We start from the raw sequence: 26,441 nt of genomic DNA on the forward strand, positions 1-26,441 counted from the left end.
CCCGTGTCTCAGAGTTAGCCAGCAGTAAACACGCGGAGAGCAGACAGCAAACCCATGGAAGTTTCCAACTCAAGAGAGGACAGTGTGGTGGTAAGGCTGTTGTCTGTGTTTGAAGCATTGGAAGGGTATCAGAGTTAATGCAGCAGAGTTTGGTTAGATTGGGAAGATCACCTCGGAGGTCAATCTTACAGACCTCCCTGGATGGGCAGTGGGGAGCTATTGGAGGGTTTTGAGAAGCAGCAGGATGTAGCCAGACTTTTAGGAAGATAAGTGTAGAGGAAGGAAGGATAGGCCCTATCGCAATAAACAGATCAGGAGAAGCCTAGAGCCTCAGCTGAGACCGTGGGAGTGTAGGTGGAGAGGAGGCGTAGGTCGATTTAGGAGAATTGTGTCTCCTGTTACGAGTGGTCAGTCTACTGATAGCCGTCCTGCCCAGAATAAATACTTCCTTCTGATAAAACCCTCTCTCGGCAGAAACAGTAAGACTGGACCATAGATTGAACATCCAAGGACCAAGTCAGACAGGCAAGGCTGGGGTGTTCCCTTTGTTTGCTGGAGACTCGGAGCTTACACCCAGCCTCGGACCACCCTGGATTCCATTTCCAGCTCTGCCACCCAGGTGCTGTTCACCCTTAGCCAACTCCCTTCTCTCTCTGAACCTTAATTTCCTCATCCAGAAAATAGCCGAGACCCATCACCTCAGGAGGCCACGAGTAAGGCTGGAATAAGCCGATGCAGGTGAACAGGTGGCAGGTGCAAGGCCGGCCCTACCTCTCCTCGAGGGCTGGGGTGGCAGCCTTGGGGCTTGGCTCCTCCAGCTACTAGGGGCAAGGGATGAGTGCCTTGTTGCTTGGCCATCATCACAGGCCGTGATGACTAACTCATAAGGAACTATCAATTATTAAAAATCAAATTAATTGTCTCAGCCGAGCACAAATATCCTTAACAAAGACTTTTCCAGCAGACCAACTGATCTAATCAACAGGCACAAGCACAGATATTTAATTAGATTTTTGATGAAAAATTGTGTTTAATTTCAAGTATAATCAATTATTAATTACTGTAATGAGTGAGTCTGACTGGGTTTACTAATTAACTCATTTAAAAATTATGAATAACCTTTTCATTTGTAATTATTTTCTACATCCTATCATGCTGCAGATAAGAATCGTATCACTTCACCAGCACCGGGGTGGCAGGTGGGTCGGGGGAGGCAAAAACAGGGCGGGAACTTTCTCTGCTATCTGCTCAGGGCTGCCATATCTGGAGGGAACCCTGACAGACCCATTTGACATTCGGCTTTTAGTTTGAAAGTTTCCGTTCATTTGCAGAGACATCTGCAGTTACTTTCCTAGGAAGATGGAAAAATCGCAAGCCGGCATTTACCACCCATCAGGGCTACAGGGCCTGGAATCTAGCCTCTGGGCCATCCTTCCCCACCCTGGGGGATGTTACTTGGCTACTGTAGCTTGCGAGGACCCTTAAGGATCCCGGGGCACCCTGCCAGAAACAAGATGTGTATTTTTGTCTCCAAAGGACACCTTGCTCAGACAGGTAGCTACTGACCGTGAGTGCCTCACTTTACTCACCCATCCTCCCTGTGAAGGTTTTAAAGTATCTGAATACTCTGCTATTTTTTTTTCTGAAGACAAGAGATCTGTTTGCAGAACAAAATAAGGAGAGCACAACATGAGGGGAAGATTAGTTAAAAGTTCAAACCGTGAAACTCGTACAGCCACAGCAGTAATGCTTTATTTTATAGCAGCTAATTGGTTTTAAAACATTTTCACCACAAAAGACAGTGCGGTGTAGTGTAGTAAAGATAATAGGGGCCACTTTTATTGTTAATAATTAGCTGTGATTGTGTGCTGCCCCCATGCACCTCCTTCTCATAGCACTTTGCCTGTTTCCTTTTTTTTTTTTTTTAAGATTTTTTTCTTATTTATTTATTAATGAGAGATACAGAGGGCGGGAGGAGGGAGGCAGAGACACAGGCAGAGGGACAAGCAGGCTCCATGCAGGGAGCCCGACGTGGGACTCGATCCCAGGTCTCCAGGATCACGCCCTGGACTGAAGGCAGCGCTAAACCGCTGAGCCACCAAGGCTGCCCTGCCTGTGTTTTCTCATTGGAATCTCCCAATGGCCTTATGAATTATTCTCCCCAATTTACAGATGAGGACACTGAGACCCAGTGAGCTGGAGTAAGTCATCACCCTCACCTGGTAATTGGCAGGACTGTGGTCGACCCAGCCCCAGGCACTCAGGTGCTGGGGCCGATGATTTTAATTTTTTTTCTCTTTCGAGTTCACAATCTTAAACTTTATATGCTAACTTTACCATCATAGTAGTTGGTATTTTGAGTTTTTGCTGTGTGACTGGTGTTGGTCCAAGTCCATTATGTCATCTCTCTGAACACTCACAATAATTCTGTGAGATAGGTTTTATTTTCTGTATTTTCTAGAAGAGGAAACTAAAACTCACAGAAGTTAACAACTTGCCAGGGGTCACACTACCAGTAAAAGACATAGGATTTTAAAGGCCTTGCTCTCAGCTACTATGATGTAGGTTCAGGGCTTGAACACATAATGTAGAATCAAAAGACCCTACTCAGGCCCACCTCTATCACCTGCTATGCAAACTTGGGCAAATTGTTTAACTTCTTTGAAGTTCAGTTTCCACTCAGATTCCTTATGGCTCTGATAGTGAGTGTGGCTGGAATGATTACCCCATTTCACACAGGAGAAATTTGTAGCAGTGTGGTTGGAAACATGGGCTCTGAAACTGCTTTCAAATCTCAGCTCTGCTGCTTACATACCTTGTGACCTTATGCAAGTCTATTTAACCTCTATCAGCCTCAGTTTACCCATCTATAAAATGAGGGTAATAATAGTGGTTCCTTCACAGGGTTGCTGCAAAATTCCAGTGAGATCATTTGCACAGGTGTGCCTCGGTGGCTCAGTCAGTTAGGTGTCGGACTCTTGATTTTGGCTCAGGCCTGATCTCAGGGTCATGAGATCAAGCCCCGTGTCGGGTTCCACACTAAGCATGTAGTCTACTTGGGTTTATCCCTCCCTCTCCCTTTGCCCACTCTCTCTCTCAAATAAACAAATCTTCAAAAAAAAAAATTTCATAAAGTATTTAGGCTACTGCCTGGCACTGTAGCACTCAATAAAAATTAGATACTATTATTATAATTGATAGTATTGTTAGCACTGTTAGCATCACGTGTAGAAGAGTATTTGTAAGTCTTGCCTGAGAATTTGGACCAGCCTTGTCTCTTTGCGGTGCCTACGGGCTTTCTGGTCTGTTTTAGTCACAAGGGCAGCTGACAACTAGGGGGACCTGTCAGAAAACATTTGTAGGGACGTCTCGCTGTTCCAGGGAAGCAGCCGCAAGAAGAATCATTACCAAAAAGTGCCTCACGTCATTTCTATAACTAGGACAAAAGTTGATTTTTGCTTCACTGACAGTTGCCTCTATCCAGCTAAAACTGACAGGCTCCCTGGCGTTCTGGATCTCTCTGTGAAAAGCAGACACGGAGTGCCACAGAAAAGCTGCGGATTAATATCTCGAGGACTCTCCAAGCACCTGTCTTGCCCAATAGGCCTTTGGAATAAGAGACGAAAAGGGCTTGCTAATGATACAAAAAGCAGGACTAGCTTTACACTGAAATGGAGACCTGAGGTTAGCCTGGGACGGTGTCTCCTCCATCCTAGGTCCACGTCCACCCTGCAAAGAAGGGGCGCCATCCACTGTGATTTCTCTAAGGCAGCAGGGTGTTCTGATGGGAAGAGAGGACTGGATTCAGCCTAAATCGCAGCTCTGCCACTCGCCAGCTGTGTCAACTTTTGGAGCCTTGGTTTCCTCATCTGCAAAGTGGAGAGAGTAATAGTGCTCCCTTCGTGAGGCTGTGGCACCACACGCTAAATGAGTTGTTGAAAACACACTGGGCACAGCACATAGGAGGGGTCCCTTGCTGGTGGCCTTAGGAGACTGATGATGGCCTACCTTGGACCTCAGTCATCCCAGCCCAGGATGGGGTGGGAGGAGATAATCCCATCAAGTCCTTCCCAGCCTACGGATGGCTGCCTGTAGGAAACTGAACCCGGACGTGAAGGGTGACGTTGCAGGCGGGGGGGCGCTGGAGCAGCCTCTGCATAACTACTACTACAACATGCTCAACAGTGATGAGGGAGTTTTTTTTTTTTTTTTTTTTTTTTAAGTAAGTCACATTTTCACCTCCACCAGCAGCTGATTTTGAGTTGGAAAAAAAAAAAAAATCTGAGCCCTTGGATGAAGCGGTGTTAGTTTCAGGGAGAATGTTGCTAAGTTCAATTGCTGCTTTACATAAGGCAGCTCTGAGAGAGTGCTGCTTGCTGGAATATTGTACTTCCTGGTCTGGAAGAGCCTGGATCATCCAGGTCTTGAGGTTATCTGGGCAGTGTTGATGGAGGTGGGCTGGAGCACTGAGTATGCCTTGTGTAGACCTGTGCGGGCTCCCTCACGACGTTTGCCCATCCACCACGCAAACCTGACTTTGGGCTGGCAGCACTTCAATTAGGGGAGGTTATTAGGCATCCCTTCTCTTCAAGGCCTGTTCTCCACTGCATATTCAGTCTCTGGCACAAAGCCAGGCACGAGGTAGCTGTGCTCAGTGAGAGTTGGTTGAGTAAAAGACCTTGCAAGAGGGTAAAATCTGCCAAGGGGTATTCTGAGCAGAAGAACAAGATAGGCAACGGCACGATGGCAGAAATGTGCGTTGTGTGCCTGGGAGCTCTGGTGCAGGTGAAATGGACGTGAACTGAGTGGAGAGATTAGAGCCAGAAGCCAGGGTGACTGGGCCCCGCCTTCCCTCAGTTACCCGAACCTGGTTTTGCCCCACGCAGTCTCATCCCAGGTTCCATCTGCATCATAAAGCACCAGCCTGTTGCACTTGGGCCTGGCTGTTATTAGTGAGCAAGACGGCTCATTTTCCCTCCTTTCGCTTCGACTTCACATCAGGCCTTTTGGATAGAAGCCATAGATTTAGCTTTATAGCCCAAAGAATGGGAAATGGAGATGATTGAACTTGATCTTTTAGGGGGGGGGAAGTGATAAAGATACAGGAGCCTGTATTAAAGCTTTTCTCTCCGAGATTGATTCCTTCATGCTGCTCGGTGGGAATTGTTAATAGCAAGATATATATAGATTGTTCTCTTTCTAACAGACCTCAGACAAATATCCTCCAACCCCCCAAAATGAGGACTTCAGGAGCCCAGCATGGCTGTCTGCAGACATCTGAAGTGCCACCATGCAGGCGAGGGGGGTGGTTTGCTCTGTGGCACTGCCAAGGCCAGAACCAGGCCCTCAGGGTGAAGACGGCAGGAAGGCGGATTAGGGCTCTGTGGGAGAAGGCTTGTCTGACAAGACAGCCGAGTGTCTTGTCAGCTGAGTGGAGTGGGGGCTGCTTGTGTCTAGAATGGGAGAAGCAAGGCTAGGTGCCCAGACCCTATAACCCAGTGGATCTTGTTTGTATCGACCTTCTGCCATGACTTTGCTGTAGTATGTGAGCAAGGACTGAAGCTCCTCAAGGTGACTTTCCTCATCTGTCCTGGTTCTCAGCCTCTGGCAAACACTCACCCATTCCCTTTTGGTAGTATGGTTTTTCAGAGGTGTAGTAAAGAGGTGATTTACTTACTGGATTCAGAATCAAACTCTAAGATATGAAAGGGTTGAGAAAACTAAGATAGAATTCAGAATTCAAGATGGCAGGGCAAACAACAGAAACATGCTAGGGTTTTTTGTGTGTTGTACTGGATCTTCTGGAAGGATAGCAGTGAAGGGCCTCCGTGCAGCCGGCATGAATGCACAGGTTTATGTTCTTCTGCCATTTTTATGGGCCATTTTTTTTTCTGCACACATTTTTAAGCATTGATACAGTTCCCATTCTCATCAAGTTGAAGAGTTCCATCATATTTGTGCCATTACTGTATCATCACAGTCCTGTTTCTAGCTGTTCACTATTATAAATAATGCTTCCATGAACATCTTTGTACATCCTGCTCTGTTTTCTCTTCTTTCAATTATTTTGTTCCAAAAGAAAGATTTATGGGTCATGAGGGGTACACAGTTTAAAGCTCTTGTTACTCACTGCTCTGCAGAAGGGTAGGACTGAATTCCAGGGTTCCTAGCAGGTGCCCAGTTTCCCCACAGTCCCACCAGTGTGAGGCTTTGTGCCTGACCTCGAGTAAGCTGGTTCAATGAGTGGGTGGCAAAGGATGTTACAAGTGGTTTTGAGATGCAGAGAAGCTACAGGGGTCTTCATTCTTAAAGGGATTTCCACCCCCTTTCTTTGCGGCAGTTCTTTCTGAGAGCTGAGCTCACACATCCCTTCCCCAGTGAAGCTCCTGACCTCCTCCCACTAAGTCAGGACCCTAGTTATATGCTCTTCTCATGCTCATGGTGCTGACCACAACTGCAGCTGACCATCATGTTATGGATCCGTTCGTGCCCATGCCTACTGTTAGACTGTAAGCTCCATGAGCCCACAGAGTATTTCCATCTTGCTCAGTGCTGCAGCCAAGATTTCTTGTACAGGATCAGCACGACGTAGCATGTGTTCAGCAAAAGTCTGTTGAAGGAGAAGAAGTGTGGGCAGGGGTGGCAAGAAGGTGTCCAGGCCAGAAGCTAACCACTGTTCCAAGGCATGGAGTGGAGGGAAAGGAGAAGATAGGCCTAGAGGCATATGCTCACACAGGGAACAGAGAGGGAAAGTCTAGAGGCGAGGAGATCATATGAGACAGAAAACTGGCTACTGGAAGCTGAGTGGGGAACACTCCTGGCCCTCCTCTGCTCCTGGCTCGCTCTGAGCCTCCACCTCCTCGCTGGGAATGTCAACAGAAGGCTGTTGGAGGGAGGCTATTTAGCAATCGGGCACCTAGTTCTTTCTGGTCAACGAAATCTTCTTTCCTTCTTCTTCTGGCAAACAAGATGTGTTAAATTTGAGGGCCAAGCAGTCCTGAATTTGGAAATGTTGTCTCAGAAAAGAGTTGAGTTGACTAGTATAATCATGTTTTGTATCATGCAGCAGCTCTTGCACTTGACCCTGGCCCCATGGGTGGTTTCAGGGCCCCTGGAGAGGCAGTATGGCCATGGTCAGTTAATAAGTAACCCCAAGGGACACCTGGGTGGCTCAGTGGTTGAGTGTCTGCCTTCGGCTCAGGGCGTGATCCCAGGGTCCTGGAATTGAGTTCCGCATCGGGGTCCCTGCAAGAAGCCTGCTTCTTCCTCTGCCTATGTCTCTGTCTCTCTCTGTGTGTGTCTCATGAATAAATAATTTTTTTTAAATCTTAAAAAAAAAAAAGTAGCCCAACCCTTCATCCAGGGTGCTCTGTCCACACCTTCACCCTGGAAATATGGAAAAGGAGTCAATTTTACAGATTTTTAGCATCCTTGGAAAGGATTTGTCCCCCACATCCCTATCTTTATTCCAGACTAAGTACTGTGAGATAACAATTTAATTGCACTTAGGTGCAGAGAGAAGGCAAGAAGGGTCTCCCTGATGGCTGTTGTTGCACCACCATGAATACTGAGCTTGTGGAGAGGACAGGTGCACAATCAGGGCTGTGATTGGGACTGTAGGCACAGGACCCCAGTGAGGAATCAGAGAAGCAGCTCTTCGTTGTAGGGAACAGGGAGGGGGGCAGAAGAGGAGAGATGGCTGTACAAAGCACACTATAAGTAAAACAACAAAATCACAGCTAAATAGCTTCATCCTTTAAAGACAGCAGTATAGTTAATAGCAAGAACACAGACTCTGGACAGAATGAGGCCTGCATTCCAGCCACAACCCATACAAGCCTTTCATCCCTCTGAGTCTTGATTTTCTCCTTGGTAAAAATTAAATTACTATCTAAGCAGTGTTTTGAGTGTTAAGTGAGAAGGCCATCTGCAAAGGGTCCAGTCCATGGGTGGCCCATAGCGGGTATTCATATAATGCCGTTTGACCCTTCTGGGCAGCAGGATCACCCAGAGGTTTTAAACCCTCCTGAGAGGATTCAGCTGCCAAGAACCATCCCCAGATGCAGGGATTTCAGGTAATCTGAGATTAAAATAAGGCGCTTCCCTAAACTCAGGTTTGAAAGGGCAGAGTGTTCAAAGAGCCTGCCTGCCGGGTTGTGTCCTGGGCTGTGAGGGACGGACAAAGCCAGATAAACTAGCACCAGTGCTTTGAGTCATCCTCAGTTTTGTGGCAAGCCAGATGTGTAAGGAGTTGATGGCAGTACTAGATAGATGATAAAAGCGTGTTACTGGAGTTTGAGCCTTGTCCCTGTGGGAGCCCGAAGGAAAGAGCAATTCATTCTAAGCAAGAAGATCAGATAAAATTTCCCCAAGGCATTGAACCTTGTAAATCAAGTAAGATATTGAAAGAGAAGCTACGAATGGCTTTCTGGAAGATGGAACAGCCTCAACAAAGCCAGAGGATGGTAGATGGAAGCATTGGCTACCTGAGGTGCCTTTGTCAGAAGACCGTGTGTTAAAATGTCCACTGGTGCATTTGACTCACCTGCCGGCCTCAATCTCTATTTCACGAAGACTCCTGAATGTAGAAGCACAGAAACCACAATGACCACAGGATACCGGCTGCCTTCCCCCTTAGAAGAGAGGCTGTATGAGGCCACTGCATAGTAAATATTTTACCTTCCTGTGAGGCTTTCAAACCCATTGATCCTCTCCAGCAATCTGTGCACAGAATAGAATTCCTAACTGCATTTCCTTGTCCTGCAAGCCCAGATGTGGGGAGTGAGGTTGGCTCCCATTAAATAGCTTGTCCAGCTGGAAAGAGGGGTAAGTAAGAGAACTGGGCCTAGAAGCCAGATTCCGATTTCAAGTCCTCTGTTCCTTCTATAGACCAAGCTGCCTCTCAGAGTTTCACCCTGATGTCCTCCTCTATGGCTGTGCTGCATACCTGGGGCTCAGAGCAAAAACCAGGGCCTTTGCCATCTTAGCTGTGGCTTGCCTCTGCCTCTGCCCCTAGCTCTCCTCCCTCGACCTTACCTGATGTACCGTTACCATGTCCTGGCACGTTTTGAGTGTTACATGCATTTTCCCATTAGATCTTCTCAACAGCTTACTTATCCAACAGGTATTCGCCAGGTGGCAGCCATGTGCCAGGTACCATTCTGTTTTCATTTCCATTTTATAGATGAAAAACTGATGCCCAAGCAGGTTAAGTCATTTGTCCAAAGCCACATCACTGGAAAGAGAGGGAGCCAGGCCTTGTCCCCTAGCACCGGCCCTCTTCCCACTGTGCTCTTCACTCCCGCAGCTGGGGTGGGTCTGGGACAGTGCACCTGACCAGAACTGCTGAGAGGATGCAGGGAGTGCCTTACCAAGCAGAGAAGCTAAATTACTTTCTTATGGAAACAGAACTAATGTCCACCTGTCCTGAGCCATGCCGTGGGCCAGGATTGCCATGTACCTGTGGCACTGAGTAGCTCTGTGACTTGTACCAACATGCTTCAGGACTGGAGAGACCAGGAGGCTCAGGTGATCTCAAGGGGTCTCAGTACGCATGACTCACTGAGCCCCAGCCCCTCGTGCTATCTGATTCCGCTGTGCTCCAGGTTTCATCTGGCCTGAGTCGATTGTCACTGATATAACATTGTGCAGAAAGCTCTTCCTGCTGGGGTATGGCAGGCAGCTACATTTATCATCCCTTCTAGCTGGAGTTAGCTTGTTCACAGTCTGCAATGGGGAAAGAGGGAAAAGGCCAGTATCATTAATTGCACCGTGGCCTCCATTTCATCCCAGTGTCCTCGGTTTTACCGGCCGGGCCGCCTGTGGAACTCTACAGCAAGACCTAGTCTTTGGGCTCCCGTGTCTGTCTCAGCCTCTCTGTGCCTCTGGTTACATGAGCGCACTCATTACTCCACCCAAGTGTGCATGTAGAACTGGTGTTTGAGGGGAGATGAAGTGGAAGGTGGCAGAGGTTAAATGAGGATTTTAGAAGAAGTAGCGTTTGCGTTTATCTGAGAACTGAACACTTTTGCAACTCGCTGACGTCTTTGTGTGGTGCACCGAGTCCATTACGTAACACTGTTCATATACCAGATGGTGTAGGTCTGGGGCGGCACTGGATGCTTCATTTACAAATCTTTGCAATAGTCCGTGTTTTAAACTTGGAGTGTTCTTTCTTTCATTAACTTTGAAGCACCATGATCAGAATGCCGTATATATTTAGTGTACTTCCTAATCTATAAGGGACTTTCATTAAATGTAATTCTTACAAGAACGAGGAGATGGCTTTGTATTACTTCCATTTCTCTAGATGAAAACACCATAAGTCAGAGTGGCTAGGTGACTTATCTGCTGACACATAGCCAATATGGGCCAGAGCTGGGATCCTGGCTGTCTCTACAGATCTGCTCCACTGAGTACACAGGTGGACAGCAGAGCCAGCGAGGGATGAGAAGCACATGGACACGCATTGTCAGGGCAGTGTGTGTGGGAGAGGGACTGAGATCATGATAAGGGCCTCAGGCTGGGCAGGAGAGGACAGAGGTCATCTCTGGCTCAGGATAATGAAGGTATCTACACAGAAGAAGGTGATACTTGAAGTAGGCCTTGAAGGGTGGGAGAAAGTTTTTTTAAACAAGAAGGGCAGTGGCCATTCCCACATTAGAGACATTGCATCAGCAAAAGCTTGGAGGCTGGATGGACAGGTGTATTCAAGGGATAGGAGAAATCACAAAGGCTCAGACTCCAGAGCAGAGAGCAGTGAGGCATGTCAGATGCTGCGCTCAACAAACACATACAATGATCTTGGAAAATTGTGTCTGTTTCAAACAGATATGACCTTAAGTTTCTGTCCTCAGGAAAATCGTGCCAACAGAATTTGAGCAGTAAGTCTGGTCCATATCAAGAGATTTGCCCTTTTTTTTATTCTTTCCGTTTTTGTCATTTCCACAGTTGTACATCTCATCAGAAAGGCAGCATGCATAATGGTTAGCAACAGGTTCAGGACAATCTGGGTTTGACTCAGATCTGAGGTTATTCTCTGCTCTTATTAAACATGTGATCCTTGGGTAAGCTGTTGAATCTCTTTGATCCTGTTTCCTAATCTTGCAAGTGAGGGTAGTAATACTACCTACCTTGTGGAGCTTCATGCAGATTAAATGATAGTGTGTTTATAAAGCACTTCATGCAGTGCTAGGCACAGGATAGCCTTCAGTTAACAATAGTGGCTCTTGGTTTTATTTTGTTTTGTTTTGTTTTTTTGGATGTTGTTGATGTTGTTTTTAAGGACTTCATTTACTCATGAGAGACACAGAGAGAGGCAGAGGCATAGGGAGAGGGAAAAGCAGGCTCCCCATGGGGAGCCCAATGGGGGACCTGATGCTGGGACCCCGGGATCATGCCCCAAGCTAAAGGTAGACACCCAACCTCTGAGCCACCCAGGCATCCCTGACAGTGGCTCTTGTTCACTTGACCATCACCATCATCACCGTGGTGCCCAGAACTCTGTGCTGCCTTAAACTTCCTAATTGAAGGGCTCAACCAAACCAGAGGTCTGTGTATATCAGAGAAGGAAAAAGGAACTCACATGTATTAAGTGTCTTACTCTGTGCACAGATGAGGGCAGGGAAACAGGAAACAGGAAATGTGGTGTGATCCCAAAGAGCCAGAAATCGCCCACCCTGGGGCAGAAGACTGGGAAGCTGGGGGAGGTGAGGTAAAAGAGTGACATCACGCACTCTGTTCTGTGAGATTTTAAAATGCTTTTTCAAAATGCTTCTTATTATAAAGTAATATTATCCCAAGCTACAAATCTGCGTGGCAGGCTCCACGTTAAGCAGTCCGCCCTCATTCCTCTTGCCAAAGTGAATGTTCCAGAGGGAAAAGACCTATCCTAATAATACATACACAAATTAAAACTCCATTTAGAGGTACTGTGGGAACCACCTTCTAATTGACTTTGATCCCAGAAAAAAAAAAAAAATCCGTTAACACAGTTGGTATGCCAGAGGAAATCAGGAAATGGGAGGGTTGTTCTGTGGAGCCCTGTGACAGTAAGTCCTACTAGTGATGGAAATAGAGCCTTGGTGACAAGACTTTCTTCCTCCTGGAGCTCCTGAGCCTTAACCAAACCCACGTTGTCCTCCTGTCCCCTGGGACAGTTGACTTCGAGAAGGAGCTAGTGATGCCTCATGCAGGAGAGGCAGGTCTTTTGCTAAATGGAGTCACCTTCATACAGAAAAGCTTTAGACCACCTGTGAGTAGTGTTGACGCTCACTGGGATGCAAGTTCTGCAAAGACGGGAGACTGCAGAGATTTCCGCCAGCCTTTCCCCTCCTCTTGGGAATGGCAGGCACTTCCCAAAGCCTGGTGCTGTTCTGCATGTTTATTCTGATCAGGGCTAACAGGAAAACTGTCCTGCGCCTCCCTGACAATAGTCTGAGAAATACCCAGGATTTGTTTTCGAGTCTTGGTGCTGCCATGATGAATGGTGCAATCCGAGATCATTCTGGAGCTCCGGCTGTCTGGAGATACGAGATGAGACTAATGTCTATTTTGTCACTGTGTTCTGAGGTGCCTAATTTATAACAAGAGTTACTAGTAATATCTTTCGTAAAAGTTGTGAGATTAAATGATACAACAAATGTGAATTCTCCAGCATTCTGTCATGCATGTGGTGCAATTTTGGTAATTGGGAGCTGTTACTCTTTTAATGATAATCCTAATTGTGTCTGCCCCCTTTGTTTCTTCCCTTTTTTCCTCACTCCCTTGGGCGTGGTGCCAAGGGGCAGAAGTGAAAGGAATAATCCCCACCCTGAAGGGAAGGCCTCATGGTGGCCTGATGAAGCCTGTCCCAGGGGTTCGTTCCCTTTACATAAGGCTCAAGGGTAGGACTGACTCCTCTGATCTGGGAATGCGGTGCCTGATGGGAGAACAAGCCTCCAGGATGGTTTTCCTGCTCTTACAGGATTTCCTGCCATGACTTAGCAGGAAGAGCTCTGAACCAGGAAGCTAGGCACCTGGACTCTGTGCAGTCCCAGGCTCTGCCCAGAGGCTCTAGCCAAGTCTGGGTCTCCTCTGTGCAGTGATTCAGGGCCAGATCCCTGTGACTGTAAGTTGCATCTTAGCAACACCCCCCAACACTGCAGCAACACCTTGGGTTTCTCAGCTCTCTCGAGAAAAACCACTACCTCACTTTTGCAGGGAAAACCTCACTATACAGTTACAATGATGAGGATGACGATGACGATGATGAAAATGATACGAACAACTATTTAAGAAGATACCAAGCGCAGTAATCTCATGCAATATATTCACAACTCTCGGAGCCAAGGATCATTGTCACCATTTTAGAGATGAGGAAGCGGAGGCCCCAAAGAGTTAAATAACATCGACTGCCTCACATCACTGTGAACATGAGGACCAGAGAAGGAACACAGGGCTGCCTGTGCTCATGACCGCTGCACTTCTGTGCCTCCCGTCTCCTGCACTCAGGCAGCAGCACGTCACTGGGAGTGAGGCAGGGAAAGCTCAGAGAAGTGGGTTGATATCAGTCCAAGGGTTGGTGGAGGTGACCAACTCCTAAATTAGTTATGTATAGGAGAGGTCTCAGTAGAGCCTACTGGGTGAAAGGTGTCCAGAAAAGACAGCTTTCTTATTCTATTACTGCAATAATGACAGTTTATTCTATACAAATTAGATTCCAGCTCTGATTCCCCCACAACTTGCCGTGTCACCAGGTTTTTGGTGCCCTCCAAATATATTGCTATTTCTCCTCTGCATTGATGTTGGGAGTGCCTGTTACCCACTTCTGTGGCTGGCTGCACTTAAGCTTCTTACATATGCCCAATACTGCCCCCTACACACACACACACACACACACACACACACACACACACACACACATACACACACACCTTGATTTACAGAAATATTGAACAGCTGCCAGCAAACTCTTCCCCACAGCATTACATGGAGCAGAAAAATGATTAACTGCACCAGAGTCTATTCTCCAGAAAACACTTAATTTGGGGGTGAGAGACAGTAACCCTGATTGTTGCAGTCAGGTTTATCCAGAGACAGGAAGAAAAGCAATATATTTACTTGATTTAAAATTAGCCCCACGTAGTCACCAGTGGGATCCTGTCAGGTTTCTTTACAGAGATTCTGCTTTTAAAAACTGTTTTATCCATTGGGCAAATATCTCTAGTTCCTATGCCCAAAGTCTGTCAGCTAATGGAAGCATGATAGAAAAGGGCCCTCAGTGTGAAGAAATTTGCAGTTGGCATGGAAAGGGAATTAGGGAGATATGCAGAAAGAAGAAAAAGGTGATATAACAGAGCTGACTTAAACACATTGTCCAGCAGACAAGCAGTTAGAAAAATCAATCTAGCAAAATGACGAAGATGAGGACAGCTGCCGCTCGCTGAGCTCCCACTGTGTGCCGGGCACTGTTCTAAGCAAATTACATGCATTATTTCATTTAATCCTTTGAGATCAATCCCACTAGCTTCATTTTATAGATGAGGAAACTGAGACTCAGAGAGGCAAAATAATTTGCCCAAAGTCATGAAACCAGTAAGTGACCTGGCTCTGAATGCATGTACATATGATCTTGACCATGGGCATTAGCCATGCCTCCAGTAGTCAGTATGTGGAAGGCCGGGGGCCCCATGCTTTGTCCCTGAGAAGAACTCCCCTTTACAAACTCTCTCCAAAGAGCAAACCTGGCTATGCTTTCAAGAGAGGCTTTGCCTTGAACTATCTTTAATTTTAACTTAACTTCAGGCATTGTAACTCACTAGCAAGGCAGTGTATCAGGACAAGAGCCTGGACTTTGGGACCAATCAGATCTGGGTTCAGATATTTTATCACTTCCCATCTGGAAAGTGTCTTGGGCAAATCATGCAGCCTCTCTGAGCCTCAGTTTTTTCATCATAAGATGAGAATAATAGTAATGTTTTCAAGGTTTATGTAAGGATTGAATGAAATATATAATTCCCCTTGCTCAAGTGTCTGACATACAGCATGTGTCAGACACTTGGATCTCCTCCCTGGGCACTGTCACCCTTCTTTTCTACCTGCTCCTACTGAGACTGCATTGCAGAACTTCTCCTTTAATGTAAAACAGCATTAAAGTGAGTTTGGAAATGAGGAAAGAACGTTTAGCCATAATCCTACCATTATAACTCCAAGTCTGATGTCATTTTTATGTATGTCTCTCCAGATTTTTTTTCATATGCATATCTGGTTTTGCAGAGATTCAGTCAGCAAAAGGTACAATTCCATGCCCTGCCTTTTTTTTCTTAATGTTGTATCATCAGCATTTGCCCTCATTGCTGATGGTCATAGTCATTTTTGTATAATGATTGCGTTGCATTCCATCTGGTCCCCATAGTATAATTCAGCTAAATGGCTCTATTTTTACACATCTCGGTTTCTTCCAGTTTTTCTGCCCTTGCCCTGCAGTCTAGGCCCCTGTGTACTGAACGTCTGGGTTTGGAACCTGTGGATGTTGTTTGTAGCTTTGTAGCAAAACCAGGAATAGGGCCTGGAGAATGAATCTCTGTCCCCTTGTTGCTGTTGTTTCATGTTTTGGGGGTTTTTTTTTGTTGTTGTTTTCCCCATGTTAGGACCATCATCCAAGAACTCCAATGACTTATAGTTTACAGAGATGACATTATTTATTTAAAAAAAAAAAACAAAACAAAAAAACTGAGCACTAATATAAAACAGAAAAGTGGGTAGCCGCATAGCTGGGTAGGTTCCAACTCCCTTTTGAAACCAGAATTGCCCATTGAATCAACAGTTCCTTGTGGTTGTAACCCTCTCTAGTCACTACCTGGAGCGGCTAATTTACAGATGCAAGTGGGTTCGTGCATTAGATTTTTGGAAGGAAAGGAAGCGTGCACCGTGACAGGGAAAGCTCCGCTGTACTTACACTGGCGACTCCTGCATAATGACTTTGTTAATTGCCTCCTGCTGGCTGGGTGCTGGGGGGGGGTGGGTGGCGGTGAGGCTTCAGTGTCTGAACCTCTACTGAGCGTTTTTTCTTAAAAATGTCAGGATGGAGCTTGCACTTTCTCGGCCATCGCTTATGTCTTGCTGGGCAGGAAAAGGCAACTAGAAAATGTCAACCCTGGGATCAGATTGACCAGAGCTGAGGGAATAAGAAACTCCCCCCCCACCCCCAGCTCTCGGCTTTCAGAAATCATTAACATTTCAGTGTGGGTGATCCTGTGAACCTGCTACCTTTCCACAGCCTTTTTCTGAACTCTTTAGCATCTTTTCACCTTTTCATGGAATTACAAAGTAGTTTAAAGGGAAAACCAGTATTAAGTTTCTTATATAGGTCACTTTCAGCATACTCGAGAGTTTTGCACAGTTATAAACACAAACCACAAAGTGCAATTTAGATAATCCCATGGTATACATTGGTGGTGAGTGGTTACCATTAATTCCTCAGGAAACAGAATATGATGATTATAACTTAGATTTTTCAGTGGTCTGGTTGACCACTGGTCTCCATCCTCTAGAGCAGGCTGAAGGAAGCTATTTATACTTCTTAGCTTTTTCAGATTCATGGCTGTTAATTTCAAACCCTCTGGATAGGATGCATTGACTGCCATATGCAACTTTAAATTCAGGTAGCTGTGGGCCAAGAAATAGTTATTATCACCCATGGTCCCCCCCAAACATTAATTTCAGCTATTTTTGTGTGGTGCTTTTGTTGTGGTGGTGGTTTTTTAGGTTTGTTCTTTGTGATGGTTTGGTTTGGTTTTTTGCTGGTGGCTTTTTGTTGCCCATATTTTAACTTATATTTAAAGTCAAACAATGGAAAAGAGGAAACTTGGATTGGGAACACAGGATCCTGACTTTGAAACTTGCCTTGAACTTATACTAGTGCCTGTATTTATATTGGCAACTCTTGCATAATAACTGTTAATTGCCTCCTGCTGGCTGGGTGCTGGGGGAGGGGATGAGGCTTCAGTGTCTGAAAATTGGGCATTTTTCTTAAAAATGTCAGGATGGAGCTTCCACTTTCTCAGCCATCTCTTAGGTCTTGCTGGGCAGGAAACGGCAATTGGTGGTGTTGGGTAACTTACTTTACCCCTCTGAGAAAATTGGAGTATGTCACTATAGCTTGAATATTATTTCATTTTCATTGTGTATGTTCTCCAGTAATAATTTTTCAACCTATCTTTACGTGAGGATTAAACTGGATAATATAACATATTCAGCATGTAATACAAGTGGTGTCTAAATGGGGTCTCTCTAGATCAGAGAGGGGCCCCCAACTGTGGGGCGACAATCAGGTGGAAGCCAGATGGACTCACCTGAAGCAGAACAAAGGTGGTAAAAGTTTATTGAATATGCAGCAAGGGAGCGGTGGACAGGATAGCAGAGCAAGGAGGCAGTGGGTGGGGGCTATATTTAAAGGGGAAAGGTGAGGAGGTATGGCGACGGGTGGACGTTTCCCTTTATGGTTACTGTGCCTGGTTGTAAGTAACACCTTGGTCAGTTAGGGCCTATGAATATTTTGAGGTGGGCTGCCTGATGGGCCTCTTCTACATTCTATAGTTTAAGGCTGGTTTACCTGATAGCAGAGCCCACAGTTCACACTCACATGATTCCATGTTTTTTGAGTAGCTATTATGATGTTGATTATTTTCAAGGAAAAAGAAGAGCGATTGCTTGAGCTTCAGTGTTCCTTGGACAGTCTGTGGCTGAGCATGTGTTATATGCTTTGGGAAGAGGAGAGCAAAGCAGATTATTCCTCCCCCTCTTCTGTAACCTGGGACTATAGAATCAAACACCCACCAGACAATACAGTAAAGGAATTGAGGGCCCTCTAGCATGACTGTATTCAAGACCCTGGATCAAAGAGTAAGGGTCCCTTCTGTTTGGGCTGTAAAATGACAGTGACTGGCTGAACTATCTCTGCATCATCCCACTTCTCTCTCTTAATACTACCTTCCACCTGGCTTTTAGGAGCCGGGTCTTGGTCCCCCATGCTCACCTCCCAACTTCCAAGCCTTCAAAACTGTTTTTGGATAACTGAGCCTTCCAAAACAGCCCATGTTTGAGTGGGATCCAGAACTTTGCTTCCCTGGGTGGTGAAAAGGAGCAGAGGGAATGGCCAGCCTCCCAGCTGTAAGAGAACTCTGTGATTGTGGGTAGTCGGGGGCAAGGCCGAGAAGAAGGTTGAGGTAAGCCCTCTTCCTCCTCGCACCACCACCCCCTCAACCCCACCAGCTGTGGGCTGTCCGGCCCTAATTCACTTCCTTGGGATGCCAGGTCTTGTGATCATTTTCATCTATAACATTTTTTCCACCAGCTTTTCTTCCCCCTCAGCGTATTTTTTTTAAGCAAGGACTTGGTTTTGCATCTTGTTAAAAATAAGAGAAAGCTTTGACAATAAAAATGTTTCTCTTCACGAAGCTGTGAGAGTTCTATTCATTCTGGGATTACTTAATTCTCATGACCTTTAACAAGACAGCACTTTTGCACAGTTAGATGAGATAATTGATTCTAATGGGGAAAGAAGCACTGCTCATTTAACTGCATGTATCTGCGTTGTCCTCAGTTCAAACAATTTCTCCATTACCTTTGGAGTTGCCAATATATAGATTAAAACAGTAAGAAGGTAAGCAGAAATGTGAGCTAATTCAGCCTTGGAAAGAGCAGAGTTTTCACTTTTTTCAGACAAGTTAACTTTTATTATTATTGACAACTACACAGAGATAGCCAAGAGCAGGGTAAAATACCTCATTTAGTGCACAGGACCTAACATGTGCTCAAAAAATGTTAGGTGCTCTCTTATTATTACTATCAACAGTCTGAATATAATGGTTATAAAATACAGCCAACAATAACCAAAGAGAAAGCAAAAGGCAGATTCCATTTCTGTTACAGAGCACCCCCTCCTGATGAAATCAAACTTGTGTGTATTCCCTGGGTGGCTCGTGTTTGGACTACAAGTCAGAAGGATGTGCTGTTCTGGTCTCCTTTACACAGTTATTTGCATCTTGAAGGCAGCCACACAGCCCCTCAAGACCCCCATCAGTGACCCCTTCCACAAGTGGACAAGCAACAAAACTCTCCGTCCTCCACACAAGATCCTCAGTAACAGGCCTTGGAGGTTGCTCCATGTGTGAGAGGGCATGTCTGTTTAATGCCCCCTTGCCTTGCTAGGTAAAGCTAGAGGGTGGAGCCTGGGCTTCCTGCCAGAAGGACTGCTGGTATCTGATTTCAGAGTTTTTATAGCTGTGGGTTCTAGTCTAGACTGTGCCACGTGTGAGCCATTTAACTTCCATATGTTCATCAGTGTCATTGTGTCTTAGTTTCTTCATCTGTAAAATGGGGTTATTAATACTCACCTTTCAGGATTTTTGTGAGAATCAAAGGAAATACCATGTTTACTGCTCTTAGCACAACACCTGGGATGCGGTAGGCACTCAATAAAGCATAGTTTTATAAGTATCTTAGTTAACCGTCTGAGCCTTAATGTGCACACCTGCAAATTGGGTCTGGCCGGGCTGCCTTTTAATGATTAGATGTGATGTTTACAAACTTCCCAGTGCACTTCCTGGAATGCAGTTGGTCCTCAATAAGCCTAATTCTTGTGGGCTTCATATCTCTGTATATCCATCTCTGTATATCTGGCCCTCTTAGTGGGTTGGTCACCCCCCCCCCCCCCGGGCCTTCTAGTCCTTCTGAGTAGATTTGGCTCATTATCTGTCTTCCCTACTTGACCATGAGCTCATGGAAGCAAGGGCTGTCTGATAACATCCTGGCTTTTCAGAGTCAGCCATAGGTCCTGGTATATGGAGTGCGCTTCTAGAACATGTTCATCATTACGACAAAGGAGTGATGTTGCATACAGGATACTGTGGGAGTCAGGGACTGGAATGCTTAACTCTGTATGTGAGGAATCAGAGCAGGCCTCCCAGAAAAGTAAATAGGGACCATTGACAAGTCTTGAATCCTAAGACAGGATTTAAGCAGACATTTTGTACTGGATTACAAACCTTTTTGGAAACAAGCTTCCTAGCCTTTTCAAGCATTGTCTATGTTATGTCCATTCTTATCTCTTCTAGATTGTTGCACAAGACTATTTAGCAGTTGCTACCTTGAAAAAAATGTTTTTACATTTATTTTTATTTTAAGATTTATTTATGATAGACACAGAGAGAGAGAGGCAGAGACACAGGCAGAGGGAGAAGCAGGCTCCATGCCGGGAGCCCGACGCAGGACTCGATCCAGGGACTCCAGGATCGCGCCCTGGGCCAAAGGCAGGCGCCAAACCGCTGAGCCATCCAGGGATCCCCGAAAAAAATGTTTTTAAAACAGAAATACATGTACATGCTACAAAATAAGGACAATAAGTATATAGTGAGAAGCAGATCCCTCTCCCATCCCTAGTCCTTACCATCTATCATAGGATGCACCTGCTGTAACTAATGTCTTTCATATCCTTCAGAAATATTCATATATGAAGGGCTTTTTTTAACCCAAAGATAGTATTTCAGATACACTATTCTGCATGTTACAATTTCCTTTCAGAAAAATACAAAGAGCCTCTATGCACTTTTTATGGTTGCATAATATATTGTGCGAAGGTAACCTATCTAGCCCCTTATTGATGGACTGGTTTGCAATATTTTGCTACTACAAACAATGCTGCAGTGCTTAACCTTGTATGTACATCATTTAGTATGTATGTGAGTATATCTTGAAGAGAAATTTCTAGAATTTTCTAGAAACCCTGGGAACCTTTAAGTCCCAAGATAGAGAGTATGTGTATTATAAATTTGATAGCTTTTTTCAAATCGTCCTTCATAGGGTTTGTACCAACTTATGCTCATGTCAACAAAGAATGAGAGTGCTTATTTCCTATTCTCTGTCAATGCTGTATAATTTTAACCTTTTTTATCTTTGCCAAAGCATATGTGAAAAATAGTATTTCAAAGCTTAACTTACATTTCTCTTATTATGAGTGATATCAAGAGCCTTTTCATATGATTGAGAGCCAATTGTATTCTTATTCTATAAACTCTCTGTTCACAGTTCATATCATATGCCTCCTGAGCAGTTGGATTTTGCTTATTATTTGTAGGAGTTATTTTTATATTAAGGAAATTAACCCCTTATGATACAAGTTGCTAACTTTCCCCCTAGATTATTTATCTTTTGAAGCCAAAGGCCAAGGCTTCATAAAACCCCTCATCCTTGCCCCTCTCCCAGTTCATCCTGACTTGAAGCTCTCCAGACCTCAAGGGCACAGTGTGTGCCCTGAGCATCTCCTTGCCCAAGTCACCTGTATAGGGCTTGGCACTGCCAGAGCCCTCTTCAGGGGCTGCTTGTTGAACTGAGTTGAACTGAATTCCTGCATTCCCACCCCACCTGCCCTCCCCTGTGGCTTGGGAGTTCCATTTCCACCTCCAGCAGAAAAAGATGACTTTTCTCATTGCTCACCACAGCCATGCACCTGTTTGGCCTAAACTGGCACCTGCAGCCGATGGAGGGGCAGATGTATGAGATCACGGAGGACACAGCCAGCAGTTGGCCTGTGCCAACGGACGTCTCCCTGTATCCATCAGGGGGCACTGGGTTAGAGATCCCTGACAGGAAAGGCAAAGGAGCCACAGAAGGTAGGGTTGCTGTGTTGTCCGTGTCGTGAGTCTTCTGTGTCTGCCTTTGAACCGAAGAGATCTTCATTATGCGTGCCATGTGCCTGCCTCACAGCTCCACGCTCTGGCACTTCCTCCATCTCTCTGCACTCCACGCCGGCTGCCAGTCCACCTGTGTCTTCATCTCAGTTCCTTGTCACTGTGAGCTCATAGCGGGGCTTGGGTGGCACTCATGGTGCTCAGCAGTATCCCATCTCATGCCTTGAGGGAAGCATTATGGGCTTTCACACTGCTGGGGTGGCTTTGTGTGGGATAGAGACGAGCTCTTCTGGAACAACCTCATGGGGGTGGACAAGCCTCACCAGGAGCGGGGTGTGGTAAAGTGGGTAGATGGTATGTTGTCATTGAAATACCCTTGGACCCCTGTGGTGTAATGGAAACACCAGTTGGGGTATTTTAGCATTTACCAACCATGTGGCCGTAAGCAAGTCACTTAATTTTCCTGACCACCAGTTTCCTCATTGGCAATAACAATAATCATTAGGGTTTGTATGGTTTGTTTGTTTCAAAGCTTTATGTCAAGGGCATCTCACATTTAATCCTCACAGAGATCCTGTGAGATAAGTATAATTATTTATACCCATTTTAGATGGGAAAACAAAGGGTTACATTAATTAAGTGACTGGACCAGAGACACAAAGACAGTAAATAATGGAGCTAGGCCTGTGAGCCCAGGTATGGATGACTTCAGAGCTCTTGCTGCCTCCAAAAATTGTTCTGACTCACCCAATGGTTACAAGACTCTGAAGGAGATATAGATGAAAAATCCCATTGTACAATGAGACACAAATATTTTTCCATCAGTGATGGAAGTGGTGACATTTGGAGTTTGTCATTATTAATTGGGACATTGGTAACCTATGTTTTGAATTTCTTAAGGGTCTAACATGCCACTGACACAGATTCTTTCACTCTCAGCCAAGAGTGGCACAGACTCACAAAAATGGTTATAGGAAAGATTACTGAGCTAATGGGCCAGTCTCATTATCATTCTGGGTGGCATGAGCACTCCTCTCCTGTACCTGCTGTGCCCTGCTTTATCTCTCAGATGTTAACCTGTCAGCCAAGTGGTCATATCTGCCTCCAACCTTTACTGCTTACCTCTTCTTTCCTCTCATCTCAGTTAACTCTGGGGTCATAGCTTCTGAGCTTCCCTGTCCTTTTAAGGATTTGCTTTCCAGGAATCAGTTTGGTTAAAAGGGTACCTACCATATGCTTGGTTGAAGTAGCTACTCAGGAATGCCAAATGACCCTGAAGGCCAAAATGAACTCTATTTTTTTTTTTTTTGCATGTCATCCTTGCACAGGGGCTATGCTAATATTCTCTGTATTGTTCCAATGAAACCAACTCTTGACCTATGGTCATCTATAAGAAAGTAAGAATGGGAGCATTTCCATGGAGCCAAATTAGAACCTCTGCCTACTTTTTCTAGGGGCAATTCCAGTCTTCTCCTTTACAAATATTTTAAGACTTGAAACACTGAATAATGTATGTTTTCTTTGCCCTTTAATAGGATATAGAGGGAGCATGGATGGGGCCACGGGAAGAACTCTGGGTTAGGAATCAAGAGTCCTGAGTTCAAGCCCAGCCACTGCCATTTGAGTTGGCCTTAAGCAAATCCCTTGAAAGACTTTCTGAGCTTCATTTTTCTTCTCTCTAAAAGGAGCTTATTGAGCTAAATTATCTCCAGAATCCATTCTAAGTCACAAGTCCTACATATGAAATTGGTAATAGAATCATCAGACCAACCAGATGGTTCTTCAGAATCTATCGCCCGGTCAGCCCTGTCCATGGTCCTGCCTGTCATATTGTGATTCCCTTGTCAGTTTATAGTGTCAGATGCCATACATGAATACCATAAATGTGGACAGTCTTTAGATCAGCATGTACAGATGCAGATTTAAGATATGTTTAACCCTCAAGGCATTGGGAAAAGGTCTCATTTAGCAAAATGTATTTTCTTTCCTCCATGATCTCTATCAGACATTCTCTAAACAGGAGTTGGATCTATCTGAAATCTCCCATTCTAATGAAATTAGTTTGTGGGATTTTTAGGTTTTGTTTTGTTTTACCCAGGGAGCAGGAGGTGCAGATAAGAGACAAAATAAAATTGCACAAGCTTATTGGTTTACTTTAATTGGAGTATTTTTGCTTAAAGGGATTATCTGTCATTACTAATGCAAATGGAAATCCTGTTTACAAATCCCTAAAATGCAGCACAGTGCTGGAAAGTGGTCAGCATCAAAAGCAATTACTGTGACAAAAAAATACATCAGTCTGAAAAAACAGAGGACAAAGCTTCCTACAGTTTATATGAGACCACATGGTTCTTAATTTCTTTTGCCCTGGTCAAACCAATCTCTACACAGTTTATGTTTTTAATTGTAACGTTAAAAATCTACTTCCTTAGACATATCTCAAGGGGAAAAGTCTTTAATGTGAGTGCATATTTCCTTTCCCTTCTGAGGGTATCAGAGGAGAGCTGATTCCAAAATTAAGATTAGAGCCTCGGTTTACAGAGATGGAAGAAGCTATATGACATGATGGAAAGAAGATAAACGAGCCTTAGAGCCAGACTGTTGAGGGTTTGCATCCTGGCCCCGACATTTATTGGCTTTGTTAATTCATGCCAATTACTCCATCTCCTATGGCCTTTGCTTCTTCATCTGTGAGAACAAAGGATGGTAACATCTGTCTTTTCAGACTGGTGGTGAAGAGGCATTCAACAAGTGGACTTCTTCTTTCTCATCCATGCAAGTCCATGTCAGTTTTTAGAATCTCAGAAATCCAGACTAAGTGATACTTCCCCCTCAAAGATCTTGCAAATTATTGAGGCACTTTTGAATATATTAAAAGGATATATATTCTTTAATTATACAAATGAAACATGTAATGAGCCCAGTATTTTAAATGATCATCATGTCTTTGAGAATAAGTGCAATGTACACTGTATTTTCAAAGTGGCTGTTACCATTTCAGGGTGTCATGGGACGGAAACCAAATATGGCAGCTTTTCGAAGTAAAGCCATAAGAACTTATGTTATGCATTAATAGAAAAGAGGGGGGAAAGCATTGAATAAACAAGCATTTCTGATGGTTGAATTGGTGGGCTTAGGGATAGCATTTTCTTCTTTCTGTAGTGAAATCAAAATTGCCCATCAGTTTAAACCATGCAAATTGCTGCACGCAGGCTCAGCTGGGCTCTCCAAAATGGAACAGCTTATTTTGATAACCAAATAAATTTCCAACAGTTGCTAAGGAAACTAAAGGATTCTTTGTGCAAGTTATTGCATTGAGAAGAACCAGAAAGGTTGGGGGGGGGGGGATGTTAGTTGATTAGGAATTTAAAACCTGTGTAGATGGATCTCAGTTCAGGAAAGTGAAGACTATGACTGGGAAGAGCATGGAATTTCAGTTCTTCCAAGTCTCCCTTGTTTGGCCAAGCCATCCAATCATTTTAAGCGGTTCATTGAAAAATTTATTTTATAGACATGATTGCATATTTGTACAGCAATGCTAGAGGAAGCCTGAATCTGTGTATCTTTAAAAAGAACAGGACTGTTACCAGTAAAACTTGCCCTGTGAAACCTGATCTTGCTGTTGGGGGTTCCTAATTCTTGGTACTGTTTGTTACATTTCTGGGAGGCCCCACAAATTATGCAGTGTCCTTTTACATCTGGTGGGGGGGCCCACAGATTATGTAGTGTCCATTTAGAAATGTCTTGAGACACCAGCCCTTGCCCTTTACCCCTGAGTCCTATTTGTGGGTTCCTACTTCATAAAAATTGTCAAGTTTCTGTACCCCATGATGCTCAGTGGCCTTGGATCAACCTGGCCCAGCCTTGATGGTTAGCCTGCTGAGACTGTGAGTCAAGTTGGACTCTTGCTCTTAAAGAGTCAGTGCACTCTACCACCAATGAGGGTGTCTTTGAAAAGTTTTAATTAACCATTTACCAAATTAATGCTTTAAGAAGCCATATTCTAATAAATGAAGAGAAACCCCAAATGGCTTTATCTCTGAATGGTTTCCTTAAGCATTCTGAGCCTCAGTACATACATTTATTAGTGTGAGAATTAACTGAACCAATGTACATAAAGGGGCCCAGCATGTAGTTAAAGGAATAAATGACAGCTAATACTACTACTACTAATACAACCACTTCTACCATTATAACTATTAGTCCTACTACTGTTATTACTGTTGTTATTGTCATCATTATTATTTTCCAGAATATGAGTAGGGATAAAAAGAATTTTATACACAGGGCTTCCCTCCCCCAACTCCCTCCACCCTCTCTCATTACTCTACCATTGGTTGGTCTTGCTGTGTAGTGGGATAGTTTCTATCCTAGTGCTCACAGCTTGGTGCTGAGAATTAAAAACAAAGAATCTTAGGTTGTAGGATCTGGAAAGAGGAACAGGAAGGAGTGAGTGTGGCTTCACTCTGAACAAGTGCTAGCCCAGCCAGTCTCATGCCTCTTTCCCATTAGTCAGAGGTGCTCAGTGGGCTGTAGCATTTCCACCTCCAAAGTCCCCTTTGTATAGACTGTACAAAGTCTATGTACAGTCCAGTGTGGGTACCATTGACAACCAGAGTAGAAGAATGATAAAGCTGAAATCCCTAGATGGGAATCCTCTTTTCCCTTGAAAACATTGCCTTTAGGCTAGGTGACTTAGCACAAAGGTCACGTTCAAAGTGAAGCCTAGGCCAAGAGAATCAAGGTCCTGGTGAAGGATATGCCCTAGAACAG

At 44.8% G+C, this 26,441-nt stretch overlaps 1 protein-coding gene and 1 non-coding gene across 4 annotated transcripts in view; one reads left to right on the top strand and one right to left on the bottom strand.

Annotated features, from left to right (window-relative positions):
* The window catches only part of TENM4 (teneurin transmembrane protein 4), a 2,722,049-nt gene that overhangs the window by 2,505,836 nt on the left and 189,772 nt on the right, over positions 1 to 26,441 (top strand). For all 3 annotated transcript variants that reach the window (XM_049099077.1, XM_049099079.1, XM_049099078.1), the window contains one exon: positions 21,480 to 21,650. In XM_049099077.1, coding sequence (XP_048955034.1) covers positions 21,480 to 21,650 — 171 coding nt within the window. The remainder of the gene's footprint in view (positions 1 to 21,479; positions 21,651 to 26,441) is intronic.
* Positions 22,952 to 23,055, bottom strand: LOC112642174 (U6 spliceosomal RNA). Its single transcript, XR_003125084.2, has one exon. It is a non-coding gene; the product is annotated as a U6 spliceosomal RNA (small nuclear RNA).

Source organism: Canis lupus, chromosome 21 (assembly GCF_003254725.2).
Source record: "Canis lupus dingo isolate Sandy chromosome 21, ASM325472v2, whole genome shotgun sequence".
Lineage (NCBI taxonomy): Eukaryota > Metazoa > Chordata > Mammalia > Carnivora > Canidae > Canis > Canis lupus.